The 21,651-nt window shown below is 45.6% G+C and overlaps 1 protein-coding gene across 6 annotated transcripts in view; it reads left to right on the forward strand.

Moving 5' to 3' along the window:
* The window catches only part of NIPBL (NIPBL cohesin loading factor), a 2,053,700-nt gene that overhangs the window by 1,806,634 nt on the left and 225,415 nt on the right, over window positions 1-21,651 (forward strand). For all 6 annotated transcript variants that reach the window (XM_069627143.1, XM_069627142.1, XM_069627145.1 and 3 more), the window contains 2 exons: window positions 7,681-7,881; window positions 12,157-12,303. In XM_069627143.1, coding sequence (XP_069483244.1) covers window positions 7,681-7,881; window positions 12,157-12,303 — 348 coding nt within the window. The remainder of the gene's footprint in view (window positions 1-7,680; window positions 7,882-12,156; window positions 12,304-21,651) is intronic.

The following is a 21,651-nucleotide window of genomic DNA, read 5'->3' on the forward strand; positions in this document are numbered from 1 at the left end:
GTTTTTTTGAGCCATTTCATGTTTGCTTGTTCCTTCTTGGTCCGTCTTCTGCCGTACTGGGAGGTGGGAGGTCCTGATTTGAATCTCGTCTTCGGCGGGAAGCCAGCCAAAGCTCAAGTGTGTCTGAGGACAGGAAACTGGGGAGGACTCCGAAACTCTACTGTTTGCCTTCTGGTGTGCCTGTAACCAGTTCCAACTGGGGGCTCGCTGTCCTGAAAGGGCAACCATCACCCAGAATTTGATTGGTGCAGATTGGCGGGGTTCTTGCATGAAAGGCATGGATCCTGAGCCTGAAAACGAGCAGAGCCCTGGAACAGAAGAATTGATGAGGAAGAAAAGATGTCTGCAGCCAATTCCAGACAACGGGAGGTGCCTTTTGTGCTGCTGTCCAACCCCTACTTCGTAATGTCAGGAAAACTTGGAAGAGGACGAGTCTCTCCCTTATACTGGTGGGGCATATCAGTCTTGAGACTACCTGCATTTTGAGCCATCCCACGACAAGCTGTGACCTTCATGGGCTGCAAGCCACCAATACCCTGGGACCTGTGGCCACTGTACAGTCCCTTCCGAAGATCAAATCTTCCCGAAACTTTGGTGGACGCCTTCCAGACCTCTAGAGTTAAGATTCTACTCCTTGAAGACCCCTCACCAGAGTGCTGGACAGAGAAAGCAAGACGAATCAACCAGGCGGTAATCGCATCAATTAGTCACTGGTGTCTTGAAAAGGGCACCAAAATCCCAGATCCCAGAAGAATCCTTACTCTGAAGCCTCCTCACTGAGCGTTGCCTGGATGGTCTTTCCAAGCTGGAGACTTGGTTCACTCTCCTGCCAAGCTTTAGTAAAAGTCCATGTACGATTTGGGTGTGTTAGGGGAGTTTTCCTAAAGTCCTACTGGCGCTAAGACTTTAGTAAACTATCCAAGTTGTTTGTAGATCCCCAACTCTTAGCATCAGTCTATACTAGCTCAGGACCTTGGTAGTGTGACAGAGCAGTTAGGCTTATTTTAAGAGGAAGATATGAGCTGTAGGTAAGTACTCTGAATCTTAGTTAAACAGGCACAGCAAAGAAGCTCTTACACATATATATTTATATAAAAGATATATATGCTTTATATTTACATCAGAATCACTTTAAATACTGCAGGCGTTTATGGTAGAACACTTAGAAATACTAGATAATGCACTTCAAACTGCACTTGCACTTTTATATTTGTTCGCGGTTACATTTGTTGCAATGTTAGAAAGGGAATACAAAAGGTAATCATATTATCGGTAATTGCACACATGCGGCTTTTAATAGTTTACGGTAATATATTTACTCTGCAAACACATATAGAAAAGTCACTTAAAGGGAGGAAAATAAGTGGTTAGTGCAACAAGAGCTTAGTTCAACATGAGCTTAGTTCAAGGTTCTAGAGACGGTTTCTTCGCCTGGCAAGTCCTTTAATTCCAAAAGCACAATCCTAGCTAAAGGCAGTTTGGAGAGGGCTTGAAGTCTTGACAAATAAAGAATAATGAAGAGTTTCTGCGGATTTCTTACAGTGTCTAAAGTTATTGAAGCAGCAAGTTAGCAACTAACAAAGGAGACCTACAAACGGACTTCAGAAGGGAACACAACCAACGGCTTAAGTAAGAGAGGGGATTACCCTGGACACCTCTATGTGCACTCAAACGCTCTGGAGCGACTTCTTGGTAAGCAATACCGTTTTCCCCACAGTAACTTTTGTGTTGTGTTCGCTTCTCCCTGATGTGGCAGCCCTGGACACCAACCTCTGGATTCCTTGATCTGGTGACGAAAGGCATGGCAATGGATGGTGTCTCCCAGCAGCAGTTCAAGGGAGGACCTGTAGCACGACTTTCAGCAACTTCTTGGTTCACTCTGCAGTTTTAGCGCCTTTTCAGCAGCACCAACAAAGGACACTGATTGCCTGGTCAATCTTCTTTGCTTCCTGCAGTCCCACACGCTTGTGAGAGGGTCTGTGTGAGTTGGCTCGGACCTCTGGAGTGTCCTTAAAATTTCAGCAAAGATTTGAAAGGGTTCTGCCTATCCAAGACAATGCACTCAAAATGGGCAGCAGGTCTCCTGGTATTGGGGTTCAGCATCTCTGGAAGCTCCTAGGACTTCGGAAGATGGCTTGTTTCCAAGTTCGTCTTGGGACTGGTTGTTTCCACCGGCCAAAGGGAAGGATTTGTCCTCTTCGGAGCTCCCCAGTCGCATAGACAACTGGGTCAGGACAGCAGTGGTCGCTTCACAGTCTCGCAAAGGGTCTGCATGTATCTCTGGTCGTCATCTTCATTTATTGCCGTTTCCTGTGGTCGACTTGCTTTACAATCCAGAAGCCTCACCTTTTATACAGTTCCAGCACACACTCCTCTGCAATCTCTCTCAGCATTTTACAGAAAGAGGCGTTTGGCTGTCCAACCAGTCCCACTGTGGGAGCTGGACCTATTCAGGCACTCTGACACGCAAAGGACAACGGGGATGTTAGGGGGAATGCTCATCAATGTGCTAATTCCCTCCACCTTAGAGTTGACCACTGGAACGAAAAAAACGAAGACGAGCTGGAAGAGGACAGCTGCTGCAACTCCTGGACCGTTGGTTTGCCCGGTGAAGCCCTGCTACAGGTCCAAATTGGCCAGGTCATATCGACAGAGAAGCTCCCTCAAGGGCGACATCTTGAGATGGTGGGACCAATCAACTCGTAAACCACCTGGATACCATTCTCGAAGCTGGTTAGAATTAACAAGGGAGAGGGACACCAGCTTGTGTGCTTGAATCACAGCTACTGGAGGTGAAGTGACTCCATTTTGTCAGCGTTTTCCGACGATCACGTGCAGTGCAGGAGTCCCCGGACGTCCTCCCTTTTGTCCCCACGACTGAGACTCACGAACAGTGAGATCTGCAGGAACTGCCAGGAACCAACGTCTTCAGCTGCATCTTGTTCTTCATTTTAAGGTAATGTGCCAAACCGATAGGGAGAACTTGCCTCTCGCGGTGAAAGTTTGCAGAACTTTTCCAACTTGCAGGCCTAATCAGTTTGTGACCCAACAAATGATTTTTTCTCTTCGTACAACCTACTTCTGAGGGTTTTGGAAATGAATTTACCATTTACTTCAAGAACTGCTCTTTCCTATCCAAGACACTAGCCCATAGACTTTGGCATAGGCCTATTGAACTGAATCGAGTCCTCTAGTGAACTAAAACTATTTGCACTCCTAAGAAAGTATTTTTGATCTATTCTATTAACTTATTACTTTGTATTCCCATTTAAAGTAACTGAAATGCCGTTTTGCTCCTATTTCAGGGGAGCCTAATTTGTTCAGAAACTTATTGGTTTTGCTCTGAAGTATATTTGTGTATAACATTAAGTTCTCTTTCTAGTGAATGTTTTCTAAACGATTGTGTAATAAATGTATAAGTGTTTTACCAAGAAACCTTGAGTGGAAGTGTCTACTTGAACCTCCATGATTGTAAGACCTCTGTGTAACTTTGTTTACTGCTTGCATTCCCTCTTGAGATAAGCCTCGCTGCTCAGGTCGCTAGCACAAAACTGTGTATTACAGACTTATACCAAAGGTTGGTTTTGCTTACACCTGTAATCCTAATTGTATGTGGTGGTCCCAGAGGGTACTGCATGCAATTCTGCCTAACAGGGTGGAAGACTCCTCCCCCACTTCCTGCCTGCCCAGACACTCTTTAGCCTAGGCGGGGATACATAGGCAAGCACACACAGACCTCCCCCTCCCAGAATGGTAGAAGGGCTAACTAAGAACCATGCTAGTAATGGCAAAAAAAGAAGGGAGGTCCCAAGTTGGTTCTTGGGTGCCCCTGTTGTGCACTACCGAGGCTACGGACATAGCCTGCGGTATAAAAAATACACTATAGTTGGTAGAACACGTCCACTGCCACCAGCCATAACTAGGTGATTGTCTGTGACTAAAGTGTCACAGCAGCAGAGATAAGGGAGTACTAAGTATCTCTTTGGCACTCCACTGAAGGTGGTGTGTGCTGGGTTTTGTGAGAGATACTAAGTATCTCTCTATCCTTCCTTAAGAACTGTAGTTAACTTAAAGATATAGGAAAACAAATCTTAAAGGAAGACCCTAAGGGTCTCCAGCAACACTGCCCATAAGGAGCTGTGTGCTGCAGTAGTAAAACACAGATGTCTTTAAGAGCTATGGAGCAGACTGACTCCATAGTACAAGTAGATTACAAAGAATAGAGTTCCAAAAGACAGACCGCATAAGAACGAATGATTGGGAAAAGGCTCCACTCATTCAGGATTGAAAGAAAAAGGTCCAGAAGTCCATCAAGAAGTACTGGGGGTCTCACTGGGTGAGGGGATGAAGCCCAATAATGATAAATCTCTCTAACACGGTTCAAGTCGCCTTTCTGGCTTTGGTAACCATCTCCTTGAGGTTTCTGAGCCCCTGTCAAGAACTACACATGGCACAGCTGCTGCAGGAGGTTCAGGCCATGTTAAGAAAGGGGACGAAAGAGCCCATCCCTTGGCGCCTCCGGGGCTCCGGAATGTATCACAGATACTTTCTGGCACGGAAGAAGTCAGTAGGGTTGCAGCCAATCCTAGACTTAAGGCGCCTCAACAAGTATTTGAAATCCCAGAAGTTCGGGATGGTCACGTTGCAGCGCATGCTTGACCCTCTGAAGGAAGGGGATTTCTTGGCGACCCTGGACCTGGAGGACACCTACTTTCACGTCCCCATTCATCCAAAACATCGAATGTTCCTGCAATTTGCGGGCCAAGGGTGACACTATCAGTTAAAGGCCTTACCCTTTGGCCCAAAATCAGCGCCGAGGGTGTTCACAAAGTGCTTGGCTCCTGTGACTGCGCATCTACGTCTCAAGGGCATCCACGTATGCCCTTATCTGGGCAACTGGCTCATCATTCCCTCGCGGTGGCGGATTCCCCATCAACTATCCAAAGTCCTGCATGAAGCCATCGCAGAACCCTCTGTTCCTGGGTGCCCATCTCAACACAGCTGCATGCCTGGCAACCCCCTCGGAGGAGAGGGTGACGGCCATCTTGGGGAAGGTGCAGTGCCTGTCGTTCAGCGCAGTCCGTGACCGTGCAAGCCATGAAGGTGCTGTTGGTCATCATGTCCTCCTGCATCCACCCATCGTTCCATTGTGCAGGCTCCAGATGAGACCTCGTCACGTGTTCTTGGATGCGCATTGACTGAAAGTCAGTGTCTCTTGGACAGACATGATCGCCCTCAACCAGGTGTTCCGGCAAGCTCTACGATGGTGTGGCGTGTGCCCACATCTGACGTAAGGAGCTCCTTTCCAGATCCCACTGTACCAGGCCATGGTCACCACAGATGCCTCTCTAGGGTGCCCATACTGGACAGTTGCATGCCAGAGGCCTTTGGCTCCCAGAGTAAAGAGACTTTCCCATCAACCTCCTGGAACTCAGGGCATCTTCTGGGCCCTCAAATCATTTCTGCCTCAACTGCACGGGAAGGTGGTGAGGATCTTCATGGACAACACCACCACAATGGTCTACATCTGGAAACGGGGCGGGGCATGCTCCCTGGCGCTCTCCCTGGAAGTTCAGTCCCTGTGGCACTGGCCATTCTTCAGGACGGATGTACGTTAAAATAACATATCCCAAAAGATCGAATTAGAAAATTACAGAGCCCATTTGCCCGCATTTTGCAATTGAGTTTTCTGGGATTTTAACAGTTTGTCCCCCGCACTGCCTTTAATTTATGCGGGGACACCACTGCAGCACATAATACCGAACTGGGGGAGCAAAGGACAACCCTGCTCTCCTGTTTGGTATTATGGGCTACGATCTAATCTAAGCCAAATGTACACTAAACATGCATTCCTCATTTTAGATTTAAATGTCTTTCCCTTCAGGACATGTTCCTCATCCCATTTCACCTGGCAAGCACCAAGAACACCATCACAGACTCGCTCAGCAGGGAGCTGCGTCAGGCTCCAACTATCTTTTCTCTTCAGCAAGTGGGGTCAAACCCGAATCGAATTCCATCTGAATGAGCCTTTGGTTGTGCAAGTCTTTTTGCCGAATCCTTCTACGCCGTTGCATTCCCTGGACGTTGCTCATGCCTTGAATTTTATGTGGCACACACAAAGGACATTCAGAAGATTTCTCAATACTTTGTGAATTTTGGACCTGTCTATAATGGGAAGGCCCTGTCTAAGGCTTCCATATCCTGGTGGCTCTCGGACTGCATCATGCACTGTCATAGTCTGGCTAACAGACCTCTTCCAGGCCGGCCAAGAGCCCATTCCACCAGAGCCATCGCTGCAACAACAGCTTTTTTCTCTTATGTTCCCCTGCTCAACATCTGCACAGCTGCTACGTGGCGGTCCACCCACACCTTCATGAGATTCTACTACGTCAATAGGGATTCCGGGGTTGGCCAAATGATGCTACGCAACCTGTTTGAAGTGAGTCTGTCCCAGGGGTAAGTTATTGCTTCTGTTGAGCCATACCACCTCCCGTAGTTGTGTATATGTATTCCTATGCAATTGTGTTCATGAGCATGTGAATCCATGCCAGACCCCATGCTGGAGAAAGAATAAGCTACTTCCCTGTAACTCCTGTTCTGCAGCATGGTTCTGGCATGGATTCACATGCAAACCCTCCCGCCTTCCCCTCTGTGGCTCTTCTTGGTTCATACTGCCCCTTTTCTTGCTCTACCAAATTTGAAGATGGCCCCCAGTGGTGGACCTTATGACTCATTGAATGAGGGCAGTATGACCAAAAGGACAGTGATTGGTTATAGAGGAGAAATGCAGTTTTCAGGCTGAAGCAAAACTGCTTTTCTTTTTTACCAACAATTTTTAGCCTGATGACTGAATATTAATGGGCATGTGAATCCATGCCTGATCCATGCTGGAGAAGAGGAGTTACAGGTAAGTAACCTGTACCTTTTAATTCCTGTCGCTGACAACCCCATATGGGGTACATATCTGTAGAGATACGCTACCTCATCCCTTCCCATGGCAGCATAACGGAGTAGCAAGCCTTGTGCCTGGAGTCCCTTTGTGCCCCACCCCAGGTTTTAGAGATTACAGTGGGGTTTCTGCACCACAATCCCAGGTCAGCAGTTATGAGAAAGGTAGATGAGTGGATCACAGTGTGTGTGCCTTACTACAAGACATCTGTTAAATGTGTGAAAATCTTCCACCTTATATTGCGGACCTTATCCTCCGTACTTCCATTCGTGTTCATGTTTATAGCATAAACAAATCTTTAAAAATAGTACTATTCAGTATGCTGCAGCTAAAATAAATCCAGAACTGCCAATGGTCAATCGCAGATTGAACAATATGCAGGTCTTAGGACATGGAGGTTGCATCCTTTGCATAATTTTGTAATGTCCCAAGCACTAGCCAGGCTAAACGTTGTCGAGGATGACAATATGGCCATGTACTGGATTATTATATGCCTGCTTTTCACTAAAGTGGAAGTCTGTTTTCCCCGTTTGATCAATTTTTGCTTGGTCTCTTCACAAATCAGCACTGTATTTATACAGATAGCAGAAAGTTAACCTGTTTATAGAATGCCCCAGAATTCTCTGAAAACATCACAAAGCTAGCAATAAAAATATAACTTTGCATGTTTGTCAGATTTTGAGTTTTTAAATGTTGCTTTTTCTTAAAATATCAGTAATTTTTCATTTCAGATGAAAGCAGTGGCTGGTATAAAGATGTCTTTCCAAGTACAGCAGGCAATCAACTCCAACCTTAATAATATTATAAGAGGTTTCAGGCAAGACGAGTCTACAAGTGGTTTGTGTTCACACCTTTATTCCATGATCCGGGGAAACAGACAGCATAGACGAGCCTTTCTCATTTCTTTGCTTAACCTCTTTGATGATGCTGCAGTAAGTATTATTCACATTTCAACATGCTTTACATGATAGCATTTTCATCTAGGATGAATGTCAATTGTTTGGTTAATGAAATCAAACATGTTCTCCCTATTGTAGCACTATCCAAAATTGGACGAGTTTAAAAACGATTTTGGATGTATATGTGTTATAACATTGCATGCATCAAATATGGCAGCCCACAACATGCACATTTCTACATGTACAATATCCACTACTTGTGTGCAATAAAAACGTATGCTTCTGCAACGTATTACTCCAATAATTCTACCCGTAAACAATATGCCAACCATCTCTCCCAAAGCACAAATCAAATCATTTGATTAAAGCAAAATAATTTGAAAGTATTCTTAGCAACCAGGGTATTTGAATTAAGTTATCAAAACTTTTAAAATTGTTCCTGAAAATGCAATTTTAAAAGAAAAGTCTACTGCTTAGCGTAATGCTATGGGAAGTACTGAGAATAACTACAGCCATTTCACATTAAAGGTGATTGGCAGGCTTGCTTGATGGAAAACACTGTAAAGGATAGAACTGAGGAGGAAAGAGTTTTCTCAAGAGTCCCAAGTTCAGAATTCAAGTAGCCTGTTGATGTACACAGGGTTGCGATAGGCTTACCTTGACTCATAAATTGCTTGCAGTGGTTGAGTGGGTTAGGCAGAATCCTGTGCAGTTCCCTTAAGGAGCACTACAGAAGATTAAGCCTACAGGTGAGAGCAATAAATCCCCTTTGGTATCAGTCTGTAAATCAAAGATTTAGTTGGTAGCCATGGCTGAGCAGTCAGACTTATCTCAAGAGGGAGATGAGCAGTATTCAGGGTTTTACGCAATAGGCCTACAGTACTATGGAACAAAGAAACACTGACCAAAGCTTTGTATTAAAAAGTATATATATATTTATTTTATACACTTCTAGTAAAACACATTCATCACAGTTATCAAGCAAGTTAAATTAAGTCAAAGGAAAAATATACACACACCCAAGTTAAATTGTAGACCACGTGAACCACAGTGAAAACTGAGCAAAACGGCACAGTGAAAACCACACACAAGGAATCCTCTATCAATTTCTCACAAGGGAGGAAAAGCACAAGTTCTATCGAAATAGCTTCTTACACACCCTAGCAACACTTCCCCTAAGTTTGTGAACCAGATTAAACAAGACAGGTCATCAGTATAGGCAATACTTAAATGAAAACTGAGCAAAATGGCATTTCACAAGGTTTAGAAAGGGGAATAGAATGGTAGTTATAAGAGGTAGGTGCACCAACACAGTTCTAAGTGAGAATCTAAAGAAGGCAGATCTAACAAATGTAGCCATAGTCAGTAGCCCTGTGCCAGAGTCAGTGGTACAGGGCAAGGGCCCAGGAGCAAAATGTTCTTGTAGCTGCAGTCAAGTCTTTGGTTAACGATTTCGAAAAGGTGGATGCAGAAGTTGAAAAGACAATGTTAAGAAAGAGGGGCGGCTAACCCAACAGGTAGGTAAAGGATTTAAAACACCTTTAGCACTACCACGAAGAAAGGGCGACCTGGCGGAACAATGTACCTTTAAAATGAAGAAGTGGCTCCTGCGGTGGAGTAGTTTCTGCAGTTCGGGTGATCCAGCAGAGGAAGAGAGGCTTTCGTTGTGGAGGAAGGTTCGAGTTACTGCACTGCCCAGGGATGAAACCAGCCGTGGTGCTGCCCGATGAATAAAAGGTACGCGCCTTTTAAATCGCGGTCCGGGTGGTCTGGTGCCTGGCTATCCAGCCTCCGACTACGGGAGATTCGACCAAGGCAGGTCCAGGAAGGAGATTGGCAAACTGGTTGGCTCCACCAGCTCAAGGGAAGAATGCTCTTTCAGATGAAGATCTTCTCTCGTCGTGTGGAGAAAAGTGGTGAGACGCTGCAGCAGGTCTTCACCGGTGGCTCAGTCGTTGCAGATGTCTTTGGCTTCTCTCCTGTCAGGACCCATCTTTTATGCAAAAAGATACCCATTCATACAGCCTAGCTGCCACTCTCACAGTGGAGTGGTCATCTTGGCGGGAGACCCTCCAGCCTATCAGGATAGAGTGTGACATGGGTTGCTGAGGCAACCCTGTCCAGGGGTCCTACTCCCCCTCCCACACAATGGACCCCAGACTCAGTGGCGCCGAAAGAAGGGCTTCTCGGTAGAAGCCCGCCAAAAGGACAAACAAAGGATCCCGACCTGGGTTAGGAGTGTAGAGAAAGACACGAGAAAGAAGTTATATTAAAGTTCTGGCAAATAATACCTACCGGAGTCAAGTTAATATTGAAAATGTCCCAGCGGTATGTTAGAGGCTGTCAGAAAAAGTGGTAGCCTCGAACAATGGGAAAATCCCATAGGAAAATATTTGCGGTCGAATATTTACGGTAGTAACCACTGCCACCAGCCAGAAACTTTTGAGAGCGGGACTGTACGGTAACCTCTCGAAAATGAACATAAGGGGAAAACTATTAACCCTTTCCAATACTTCCATAGTAAGCTGGTTTGTACTGGTTTAGTTCATAACAATTGACTAGTAAAGTCAATTGGGACTGGACATGCCCTGGGAGACAGTAGTCAGTCCCAGGGTATGGCGTCTATGTTTGGGGGTCGCTCCGACACCCCTGTGTCACTGCACTGAGGGTGCTGTGTAACACATGTGAATAAAGATGGTTCCTATGGGGTTGAGAAAATCCCATAGGCATTAAACACAAGGTAGGGGAAATTAGCCATAGAATGAGAATTCTCCCTAACAGAGTAATTAAAGGCGAATGTATTGGGAGTGGATTTGTATGGACAATAATACAGGATATCAAGTTAATACTTGAATAAATGTACCATAGTTCTATTTTTTATACTATAGATATTGCAGGTAGGTAACTGGTTATGAACAGTAAAAGGTAAACCGTAAAATGGCCATAGTTTGTTGGTGGACGCGTTAGTTTGCTCCTAACCATCAGTTTTAGGGTGAACCATGGTGGCTCCGGCCCTTTCTTGGGTTGCCCTGTGTAAATGCATCAATTGTGCCAAAGGATTCCTGAAACTCTCTACTCAATCGCTAGAATTGTCTCCTCAATGCTGCAAGGGGTGGTATGATTTTTATTCAGGGCTTCTGCAACAAATTGGTACTTGGCATTCGAGAAGGTTCTCTGGACTATTTTGTTAATACTGCCAATGATTTGAGTACCTCACTCATTCTATTATGTTCACCAGTCTGTCAAGTGCTTAGTTCAGATACAAATCAGAAGTTGTAGGAGGGTTGTTCCAAAAAGGACATGGGGTATTGTGAACTACAGCTAATTGAGCAAGATAAACATTTGGGAGTCACTGAAGAGTATGTGCTGAGGCTTGCAGACATTGTAGACCAGTTTGGTTCAATGGCAGCTCAGCTTGAGTGGGCATGTGGGCAGGAGAACTCTAGTGGCGGCACCAATCCACATCTGTGTGAGCGTGCCTAAATGAACTGTTTTTAACTGGCCTATCCTCATAGGATGGGTGCCATCATTTTCAAAATCTTAAAGGTGCACAGTTGTGTATTTGTTTTTAGTGTTAACCATGCGAGGGGGCTGAGGGAGGTGTGTGTTTGTGTGTGTGTGTGTCAGTCAGACGAGACGGAGCAGAAGGCACTGACCTAGCCACAGGCACAGTGAAGCACAGACCGACAAGACAGGCAGAGAGACGACCCTGGGCCCTTACAAAAATGTGTTGCTGGAAATATAGCGTAGAAGAAACTTACCATAGAGACGGCCCTGTGGATCTGATCCTGCTCTACTCCTTCTCCTGCGCTCCATGCTGGATGAACTTTCTTTTAAGTGCTTTTTTGGTTTGTGTTAGCCACATAAGGTTTAAGTTTCCCAGAACACATATTTACAAAGAATGAAATGTGCCTACTTTTAAGCTCTTTGAGCTTTCGATAACCAGAAATCGGACCAAATGGTTCAAAACAGTATTTTGCTCCTTGTCTGTCCATGCCCGCCCTTTGAAAAAAATGTTTTTTCAAGTATGTATACATTCACATGCAGGACAGAAAATTATTCAAACAGTGACATCACAACAAGGAATCAGTTATTTGCATGAACAGGATGGGTTTAAGGTTCACTTTTAAATTAAACGGCATCCAACAAATGGTAACAAATAGTTGTACGTTGCGATAAACTTAAATCTACATAACTTCTTTTCTTACCACCACAACAACCATTTGAGTAAATTGCTTCCTTTGCATTAGCTCTGCGATACTGATTACAGAAAAGAACTGTTTGTTAATGTTGTTTTTTTATCTGCAGAAAACCGAGGTGAATATGCTTTTATATATAGCAGACAATCTTGCCTGTTTTCCTTATCAAACACAAGAAGAGCCTCTCTTTATTATGCATCATATAGACATCACATTGTCTGTGTCTGGTAGCAATCTTCTGCAATCTTTCAAAGAGGTAAGTAGTTTAATATCTCTAAATCACTTACTATGACCACTGTTTAATTTGAACTGCTAGTACATCAAGCGTTATTCATTATGTACAATTCTTTTTTGTTTTTCTCGCAAGCTATTTGATGAAGTTCCAAACCTTTCTATGTGCTTCTTGCTAACCCTTCTTTGCAGGCAGATAACCACAGTGTTTGTTATAATATAGAGCATCAGATATTGATTTTATGTTTATAAGTTTTTCAAATTGATAACCGTTACTGTAAGGGTGTAGAAGGAGGAGACTGACTCACAGGTGGCATGATTGTTGGCATGGAGTTTTATTTTCATTAAAGAGACAGCCTCTCTCTCCTTAAGTCTAAGAAGGGTTTCCTTGCCTCAAATAAGGAACTAAGGAATCTTTAAGACTGTCCAAGTGAATAAGAGTCCACCATTGTATGTCAGAATGCCTAATTCCATCCCTTGCGCTACTAAGTCCACTAAAATGATACTGGTCCAGTAGAATGACTCCCTTCTTCTGGACGTTGGGTTATAATTTGAGTTGGCCAGTGGGAACTGCACCTGTGAGAATTACTTGCTTCTCAGCGTCTCGGTTCCTTTGCAGGATATAACAAAAAGTTTCAGGTTTAGGTGCTGTAAAGTTCTCGGTTCAAACTCAAAAGTTCCAACTGAAACATAATTTTGTAATAGTCATTTGTTATTTATAACGTGCTTAATACCCAGAGGTTTCTAAGTGGGGAGCACGTTGCCCCTGAGCTATCCTCCTGTGCCTATAGTTTCCTCACTATTGTATTCCTGGATAATGCCTCACTTCTCCAGGTATCTGCAGTACACAATGCCAGGCGGTATGGCTTCTCTCCTCTTTGTCTCTCTCAGGCTTTTGTCACACTTCACCGATGTTGGGGGAATGACTCCCTTTTCCAGGCCTTTGTCAGGCTTCTCATAATGTTCATAACACCAGGGGTAATGATTCCTTTCCCCTGGACTTTCAAAGGGTTTTTGCTCTCTGTGAGCCTTTTCAGTGGCTCAGGTGGGCGTACATGGTATCCTCCCCTGCCAAGTATTGCCGCAAAGTCAATGCACAATGGAGGCACTCCTCCCCTTTCACTTTGGGGTCCTCGACCCAGTCTCTTTCACTCAGTCTCTTTCTTCCTATGCTCGGTTCACTCTCCTGCCGAGTATAGTACTTTGTCCAAATTTTCTTATGCTTGCACTCAGGATCCCAGTCCCTCTCACGCTAGCTTCTCTCTGCCCAATCCTTCTTATGTTTGCATTCGGGTTCCCAGACCCACTCACAATGCCTTCTCTTATCCCCTCTATGGACCTGCATAGCCTTCTGTACCTTCAATGGGAGCTTCCAGTCCTTTCAGTTGGTCTAGTCTTCCTCGAGACTTCTAATTGCTTTGTTTTTTCTCGGCAGTGGTCCTGCGCTGCTCGGGAGCCTGTCTGTGTCTCTGCTCGACTGCGCTGGTCGGTATGTTCTTCCATCACAGCTTTCTTCTCCCTCTTCTGTTCTCGGTCTGCCTTTGCACAGCGAACTTCTGCTGCTCTACAGCCCTGTTTTGGAGCTTGTCTGTGTGTTTTCGCTCGATTGCGCTGTTCAGCGTGTTCACAGCCCAACCTCCTTCTGTTCTCATTCTGCCTCTGCACGGCAGACCTCTTGGGGATGCCGTCTTCTGCCAGGACGTCCCGGTCAGCAGTCTGGCTTCTCCGGTCACAGGATGTCTGCTTAGCTCGCTGTGCCTCCAGGTAGGGTCTGACAACCGTGTCAATCCTTCCTCCATCTTTAAGCTACTGGACATCCGAAAGCTAGAATGTTCAGTCCAGTTCTGATGATGATTCATGCTGGCTCTGCGCCTCCTCCTCCCAGTATATTGCAATGGGTAATCACTGCAGTTAACCCTACTCTTCTCGTCGCAGTCATGTGATGTTCACTTATCATACAAACATACCTAGGAGAGGTTACCTGATTAGAGGAAGGTCAGGAAGGGGGTTGGACAGAGGTGTTTGTGTGTTGGGAATACCATGTTCTCCCCAGGTTGTCACTAGTCCCGTAGGGGGTTTCCCTGCCCTTGATCCACCCGCTTAATACCTGCCCAGGGGGGATTATCGGGTAGTGGCCTCTCCTCATGAGAAGGGGCTCCCCATAGAGACGTTACATCTGGGGATTCATCACAGTACTTGAATTTTAGGTATCATACCATCTAGAGTGAAAATTAGTTTCTTGTTGATAGTTTCTTTGGTTTCCCATTATACTAATACACCTGTTAAAAACTTGGATATCGTAATTTCCTAAACAAGCAAAAAGATATTTATTAGGAAAATACCACTGACACTTTATATGAACAATTAAGGGTCCCAATTGGATGTCTTAGTAGACCCTGATTCAAGCCACCTAGATATTTTATTTACATAAAATGCCAAAGCTATTTACATTGCAGTGTTTTTAGGACACAATATTTGGGAATCACAGGCCTCAAAAACAATGGAAAGATTCCCCATGGTTTCATGTTGGATTTAGGAGGAGTTGTAGATGCCTTGCCAGCTTGCAAGGTTTGTTAGTGGCTTCTGGATTAATAAGGTAGCACCTGTCACTAGATGCTGTAATTCAGGTACTTATTGTAGGTTGCCCAATTTGCCTCAAGTTATAAGAAATCCCAAATGTGATCTCCTCATCAAGTTGAGATCTGACACACTACCATTTACCTCCTGTGAGTTTGATACTGTTAGGTTAGATTTCCATGTTTATGCTAACTCTCCATCACCTGCAAGACCCCCAGCACTTTTTGCTGGACCTGTGGATGATTTTTCTATGTTCCTGAGTGAGTGGGAATCTTATCCCCACTCACCCTTTCTTGTATGCTTTTTATGGGTGCCCTTTTTATGACTCTCCATACTTTAGTTTTGGAATTTCTATAACTTTTTGGGCATCTGCATGTTCCTATTGCAGCACACAGCACTGTCTGTGCAGTATTGCAGGGGTGCACCTTGGGCTCCCCTTTTATTTTCTCTTGGGTTCCTTGATCAGCACCCTCCACCTTATGTGGAGTGCTGCGGAGATACTGTGAGGGGGTCAGAAATGTAAGGCAGACCACGTTGTAAAGTTTTCTCAAATGCCATTTTATTATATTTAAGGGTTGGATGAATGCCTCACTATCCCTACCCTGACGAGTATTTCCCGTCCTAAAATAAACATTCTAACAAAGGATATCTGTCTCTAACACTTATACATATAACAAATGAATAAGGAAATGCATGGCAGTTCAAAGTAACTTATTAAATTCACATTGCAATGACAGTCTCTCTTCACAACCTGTGCGAATTCCACTGCCCCATATAACTTGATTCTGTGCCACATTTCTAGAAAAGAACACAAGGAAATTCTTTGTTTCAACAAAAGTTCCAACAGTCGTATGCCGCTTCACTGTGTAAGCGGAAAGTTCCAACAAGTATAAAGCGTCTCGTCCTTCTTAAACAAGTTCCCAGTGACAAATAGCAGCAATCATTGTATTGGTCAGGATGGTTTTTGCTACAACAATACATTTCAAAAAAATATAGTTCCGTTGCCTCAGCTTAATTAAGCTTTTCTCTTACCACCACGAATAACATACATTGTCTCTACCAGAACCACTCTGTTGCACAACCCCAACGTCTACCTGGTCTATTCTCATGCCAGGTCACTTCTCCAAATGTTTCTCATCTAGGTATATTCCCCTGTCCAAACAACAGTTCACATCAACAATGTCTTTGTGTTTAAGGTCAACTTTCAAAAGGTTCACAACAATTTCGAAAGTATTCAACAGATTGTAGCTTCTGTATTGACAACAACTCTTCAGGGAAAATACGAGTCACATTGGTGCTCTTTACTATTCTTCCACAAATAATGCTCCTCTCCTTCTGGATACCCTTTCCCCAGAAGGGCAGCCTTTTTGCCACTCTTGTTTCCCCACTTCACCAGTAACCAATTACTGCCAAGGATAGGATTTCTGTCTTTTTCTCCCTTATCTTTGGCAATGTGAGATTTCACCAAATGCTTGACAAAGTGTGGGTAATAAGTCTCCCAGCCTGTGGACCTTTCATCAGCCCCATTCTGCTGTTCACAATATCGACTAAATGGGGCTCGCTTAAGTCTTGGCCTCTCTTGGCTTGGGCAATTTGTGTTGGTTTTGACTTTTACCAATAATCTCTCTTGGATTGGGTAATGCTTGCTGGTCTTTATTTTTAACAATAGTCTCTCTTGACTTCGGTACGACTTGTTAATCTTAGCGTTTATCAATTTCGCCCCCTTGTTCTGCTGGGCTTCCCACCAACTCACACTTTCAGCAGTACAGTATTTCACCTTGGTTACAATGCGTTGTTTCTCACTAGTTTAGCGAATACAAATCGCTTTGTGAATCACTTTCTCTCCTACAGAAGGGTTCAGTGTGATGCTGTTCAATATTTTGGTATTCAAAATTAAGCTTTGGCCTGCTTTCACTCCTACGCGAGTGTCTGCCACTCGCTGAACGCCTGCCTGAGTCACGCGAGCGGGTTTGGAGCAATCTGGGCTCACTACAAACCTGTGAACTCACTGGGTCAGGCAAGCATCTCCAGTCCCCTCTCCGCACACAGGACTTCTGCTTTTGTGGTTCACTTCCCGGCAGACCTCTTCCTTCAATCCGCCTTCACTGGCACCACCTGCATTGGGAGCGTCTCTTGCTCTGGAGGTCATCTGGGGCACGCCAGCCATCGGAAATCTCCTAGAGTGCACGCAAGCCACCTGATTCGGCCTCCCAGGAAGGCAAGCTTCATCCCTGTATGCTTCCCGCTGCCCTTCAGTTTCCAAGAGGCACAGACATTCTCCAGAGTGGCAGCTATGTAAGGACCGTTTTTCTAAAGTACACTGCTTAGTAAAACCATTCAACTGAGACAGTACAAGACTCCACTCTTAGTATAAGGCTGTACCACCTGAGTATATGGTAGCGTAGACAGAGCAGCCAGGCTTATTTTAGGAGGGAGAAAGGGCTCATATATCAGTACAATGAAATTGTAGCGCACATATGGTCCAATGAAACACTATGTATTGTAAAAATAAAGGGTTTATTTACATACAAGTAGAACGAGGTAAATCTTGTGTAAATAAGTACCATCACATCGTATATAACCACAATTATAAAAACACAACACTATGCTTTAAAGTTCACAGACCAAAGCATAGACCCTGTTCACAAAACACAAGTATTTCTAGGTAAGTCGGATCTTATAAAACACATTTAGTATAGCCCACACCTATTCATGGGGAGTAAAACTATTAGTTACTTTCAGATTACTTTACAGTAATTCAAGGGTAGTAGACCCTGTACGTTATACAGTGACACTCCGTTAAGGATTCACATAATCAACCAACCCTGTTACCAGGATACTTCTCTGAATAGTGGAACACTCATTCAAGGAACAGTATATGCTATAACTCCATTGATGATAACGCACAGTTATACTAGGCGAGCGAGCCCTTTTTGTGTAATAAACAATTACAGCTGCTTTTCAGCTCAGTGGAACACAGTCTAAGATAAGCAAGAACTCTTTACACTAATTTAGGATCCACCAGGCAGACCATAGTCAGCTACACCTACAGAACACCTTTCAAGAATGGCACACAGCTATTCTAGGCAGGTAAAACCTAATGTAATATAATATAAGAGTTGCTTTTCAGATCAGTGGAACACAGACTGAGGTAAGAAATAACTCTTTAACTTATTTTAGGACGGCACACAGCTAGCTCAAGCCAAGTAAAACCTATATACTTTTTAAAGAAGTTATCTGTAACTTAAAGGTATGTATAGACTGTGTTAGCATCTGTATAAAACAGACCAGGGAAAGCCAAACCCAATGTTAAACTTTAAGAATGACTCAATGTTATTCCAGGTAGGTAAAAGCAAAGGCAGACTTATTCTAAACAGGCTATAAAGCAGGTTAGGGGAAGAAGACCTAGTTGGGAAACCTATACACCTATTCTCTGAGATAAATAGTGAAGCCAACAGAATTACTTTTGGGAAAGAGGCATAACCAATTCACAGGTGAGTAAAACAGCATTACGTATACTTTTCAGAATGGCACAACACACATTCAAGGTAATGTAACTGCTCACTCTCTTACAGTTACCAACTAACTCTTTTACAAGTAAGTACTTTTTTTAAACACTTGTTATACTAATTGACGGAATACTTTCCTTATCCAGTCCTTCCCTAGTAGATTGCTTGAGTTCACTCAGACAGAAGAGGAACCCTAGTGGTCTAGGCGCCAGCTGTAGGTAGGGTGAGATAGGGTTATGTTTCTAGCAAAAATCAGAGTTCCTGTGGAAGCCTGTTCAAACAAGTAAGTAGTCCACTTTAAAGTTAGTTTGCATACAGGGACTTCAGAGTAGACCCCCTAAGAGGATTCCAGCAGTGGGTGTGGGTGGACTGGATGAGAGGACTACCAATAACAGAAAACGCCCCCAAAGCTTTGCAGAAATCAACCAGGTTTACGGTAAGTAAATACCGCAGCCAACACAGTACCTCATTACAGAAGAAGACTTCAGGATCTGCAGCCAAAAACCTGGTTGATGGATTCCTTTTTCATGAAGATGGAAGAGAGGACTTTGGAAGGGAATTTGCAGCAGGGATCACTGGAGAAGGAATAGGACAAAATGACAGAGGGCAAAAAGTCAGAGGCCCAAAAGTCTGACCTATATTTCTTCACAGATATATATGTGGGGGTAAAGTTAATGAAAATGTATAGTGGTAAGGTGGAGGGGCTGTGGAGGGGTCTCCCCCCACATATATATTCGAGAGGATTGGGTCCTCCGACGTATTCCATATCTATGACAGTAATCACCACAGCTGTGCTGCTTCGGAAAATGTTCGGCTCCTGCGTCGATGCACCGTCCTCGAGGACCTCCTCCGACAGCCGACATCACCCGATGTGATAAGTAGGACGCACAACGCCCGTAACCTCAGTTCCGTTTTTTCCGCGAACGTGTTTGCTTCGTGAATCTCGGTACGCCTCGACTCTTTGGAGTTTCTGTTGTTCATCTCGGTTCTTCGAACCTGTTTGTGTACGATTTCTTCGTGAAGATGTCTACCTCGTCTTCCACACCGCGTCCGGGCTTTAAGACGTGCGGGGACTGTGGGTCCAAGATGTCGGTCACGGACTCGCACAATGCCTGCCTCTGGTGCCTCGGGGAGGCCCATGACACGGGTGACTGTGTCGACTACCAGTCGCTCACGTCCAAAGCCTTGCGGGAGCGCAAGAAGAAGTTATCGGTAGGTAAGGTGTCCAAGCCCCGGAAGTCGAGGTCTGCGGGGCTTTCGACGGACGACTCGAGGGGCGACTCCGCGTCGGAAGTCCAGTGGGTCTCAGTCCCGGAGTCGGTTTCACCACTCCTCTGCCTCTTCGAGACACTCCCGGAAGCACCGTCATCGGCCGCCTTCCCCGTCCACATCCGAGGACTCTGCCCGTCGGCGGGTCGCTTACCCCCACCAAGCATGCGACACTTGAGGAATGGGCTTCCTTCAGGAAGAAAATGTTGTTGATTCTCGAATCGCTGGGCACTGGTCCGTCCGTGCCTCCGAGTGGGGTTGACCGTGATCAGCCGAGAGACGCCGCTCGCACGCCTTCGGGCTCGGGTGGTCGTCACGATTCGCGGGAAAGGTCCCGCTCGAACAAGGGGAATCGTTCTCGGCATGCCAGGTCCTGTTCCTGGACGCGCTCAAGACCACGTGAACCTGTGAAGTCTTCGAAGATAGCCAGTTTGAGGACCAGAGGCAGTCCCTGCATGATAGTGGCCTGGACACCTCTCCGGAGGTGGAGTTTTGTAGGCCTGAGCCTGGCACTCATGCCGATTCTTCGTACCGGCGCCTTATGTCACGGGTCATCGAGTACTTAGGTTGGTCTGCTCCCCCAGGGGAGTTTGTTCAGGATGACCTTACGGATATCCTCGACATTGGTCCACCAACTGACCACTGCCATTCCATATGACTCTGCAAAGAAGGGTGGCAGTGGCTTGGACTGCTCCGGAGAGTCTCCCGGCAGTGAGCAAGTCTTTGCCGCGAAAATACCACCCAGCCAGTAGTGATCCCTGTTACTTGTCCATGCTCCCTACTCCGGAAAGTTTGGTGGTGCAGGCGGCTACGGCCCCGGCAAAGCAGGCATCGTACCCTACCATCCCTCCTGATAGGGACGACAAGCGTTTTGATGGCTGGGCGAAGAAAGTGTTTTCTGCAGGGGGTATGGCGCTTCAGGCGGCCAACTCCATTTGTTTCCTTGTCTCGTTTCACGCACACTCTGTGGAACTGTTTCCTTGGCGGCTGAACATATTCCCGAAGGGGTCGAACAAGAGGGTTTCCTTGCCATGGTGCAGGATGGCAAGGATGCTATGTGTGAGGCCGTTCAGTCGGGTTTGGACATGGCAGGTTGCGGAAGTAGGGTTTTGCTCCTGATATGCAGGCCCTGCTCCTCAACATGCCCTTTGACGGGGAACATCTTTTTGGCAGCAAGGCTGACGAGAGCTTTGAGAGGTAGCAGACCTTAAAAGCTGCAGCGAAGTCGTTGGGTGCTGCAGTTCGACAGCCTCCGCCTTTTCGTCCTAGGAGACAGCAATGGAGGGGAGGTTCGTTTAGTTATTACTCATCCTTTGGTAAAGCGAGAGGAGCTGCCAGTCAAAGGGGCCACCGTAGGAGTGCCAGAGGTGGAAAACAAGGTACTCGAGGTGCCAAGGTCGCTCGGGCTGTTGCCTATTTGCCCTCACGCCGCAGCCGCTTCAGCTCAGTCATGAGGCCATGTCCCATGGTTCGCCGGTTGGGGGAAGGCTGGCACAGCATCTTGCAGAGTTGCGCGCCATTACTTCAGATGTGTGGCTTCTGGAGATCATAACCCACGGCTACTGTCTTCCTTTCCGGCAGAGGCCTCGAGACAATCCACCGGGGAATCTCTTTGAAGAGTCTGGATCCGGTCCTTGCGCAGGAAATTCAATCCCTGCTGGAGAAAGGTGCCATAGAACTGGTGCCTGTAGCGGAGAGGAACAAGGGATGGTATTCCCCTTATTTTTTGATTTCCAAGAGAGACGGGCAATTGAGACCCATCATGGACTTGCGCGGTTTGAACAAACTCCTCAGGAAGGACAAGTTCAAGGTGGTTACTCTCTCGTCCTCCAGGCCCTTCAACTTCAGGACTGGTTGGTGTCTCTCGACTTCAAGGACGCTTATTTTCATGTGCCGATCCATCCAAAGCACAAGAAGTACCTGAGGTTTGCAGTTGGCGACTCGCACTTTCAGTTTCGGGTCCTGCCGTTCAGATTGACCTCCGCCCCGAGGGTCTTCACCAAGCTCATGGTAGTGGT

The sequence above is a fragment of the Ambystoma mexicanum genome, chromosome 6p, assembly GCF_040938575.1.
Source record: "Ambystoma mexicanum isolate Mex_15411 chromosome 6p, UKY_AmexF1_1, whole genome shotgun sequence".
In the NCBI taxonomy this organism is placed as follows: Eukaryota; Metazoa; Chordata; class Amphibia; order Caudata; family Ambystomatidae; genus Ambystoma; species Ambystoma mexicanum.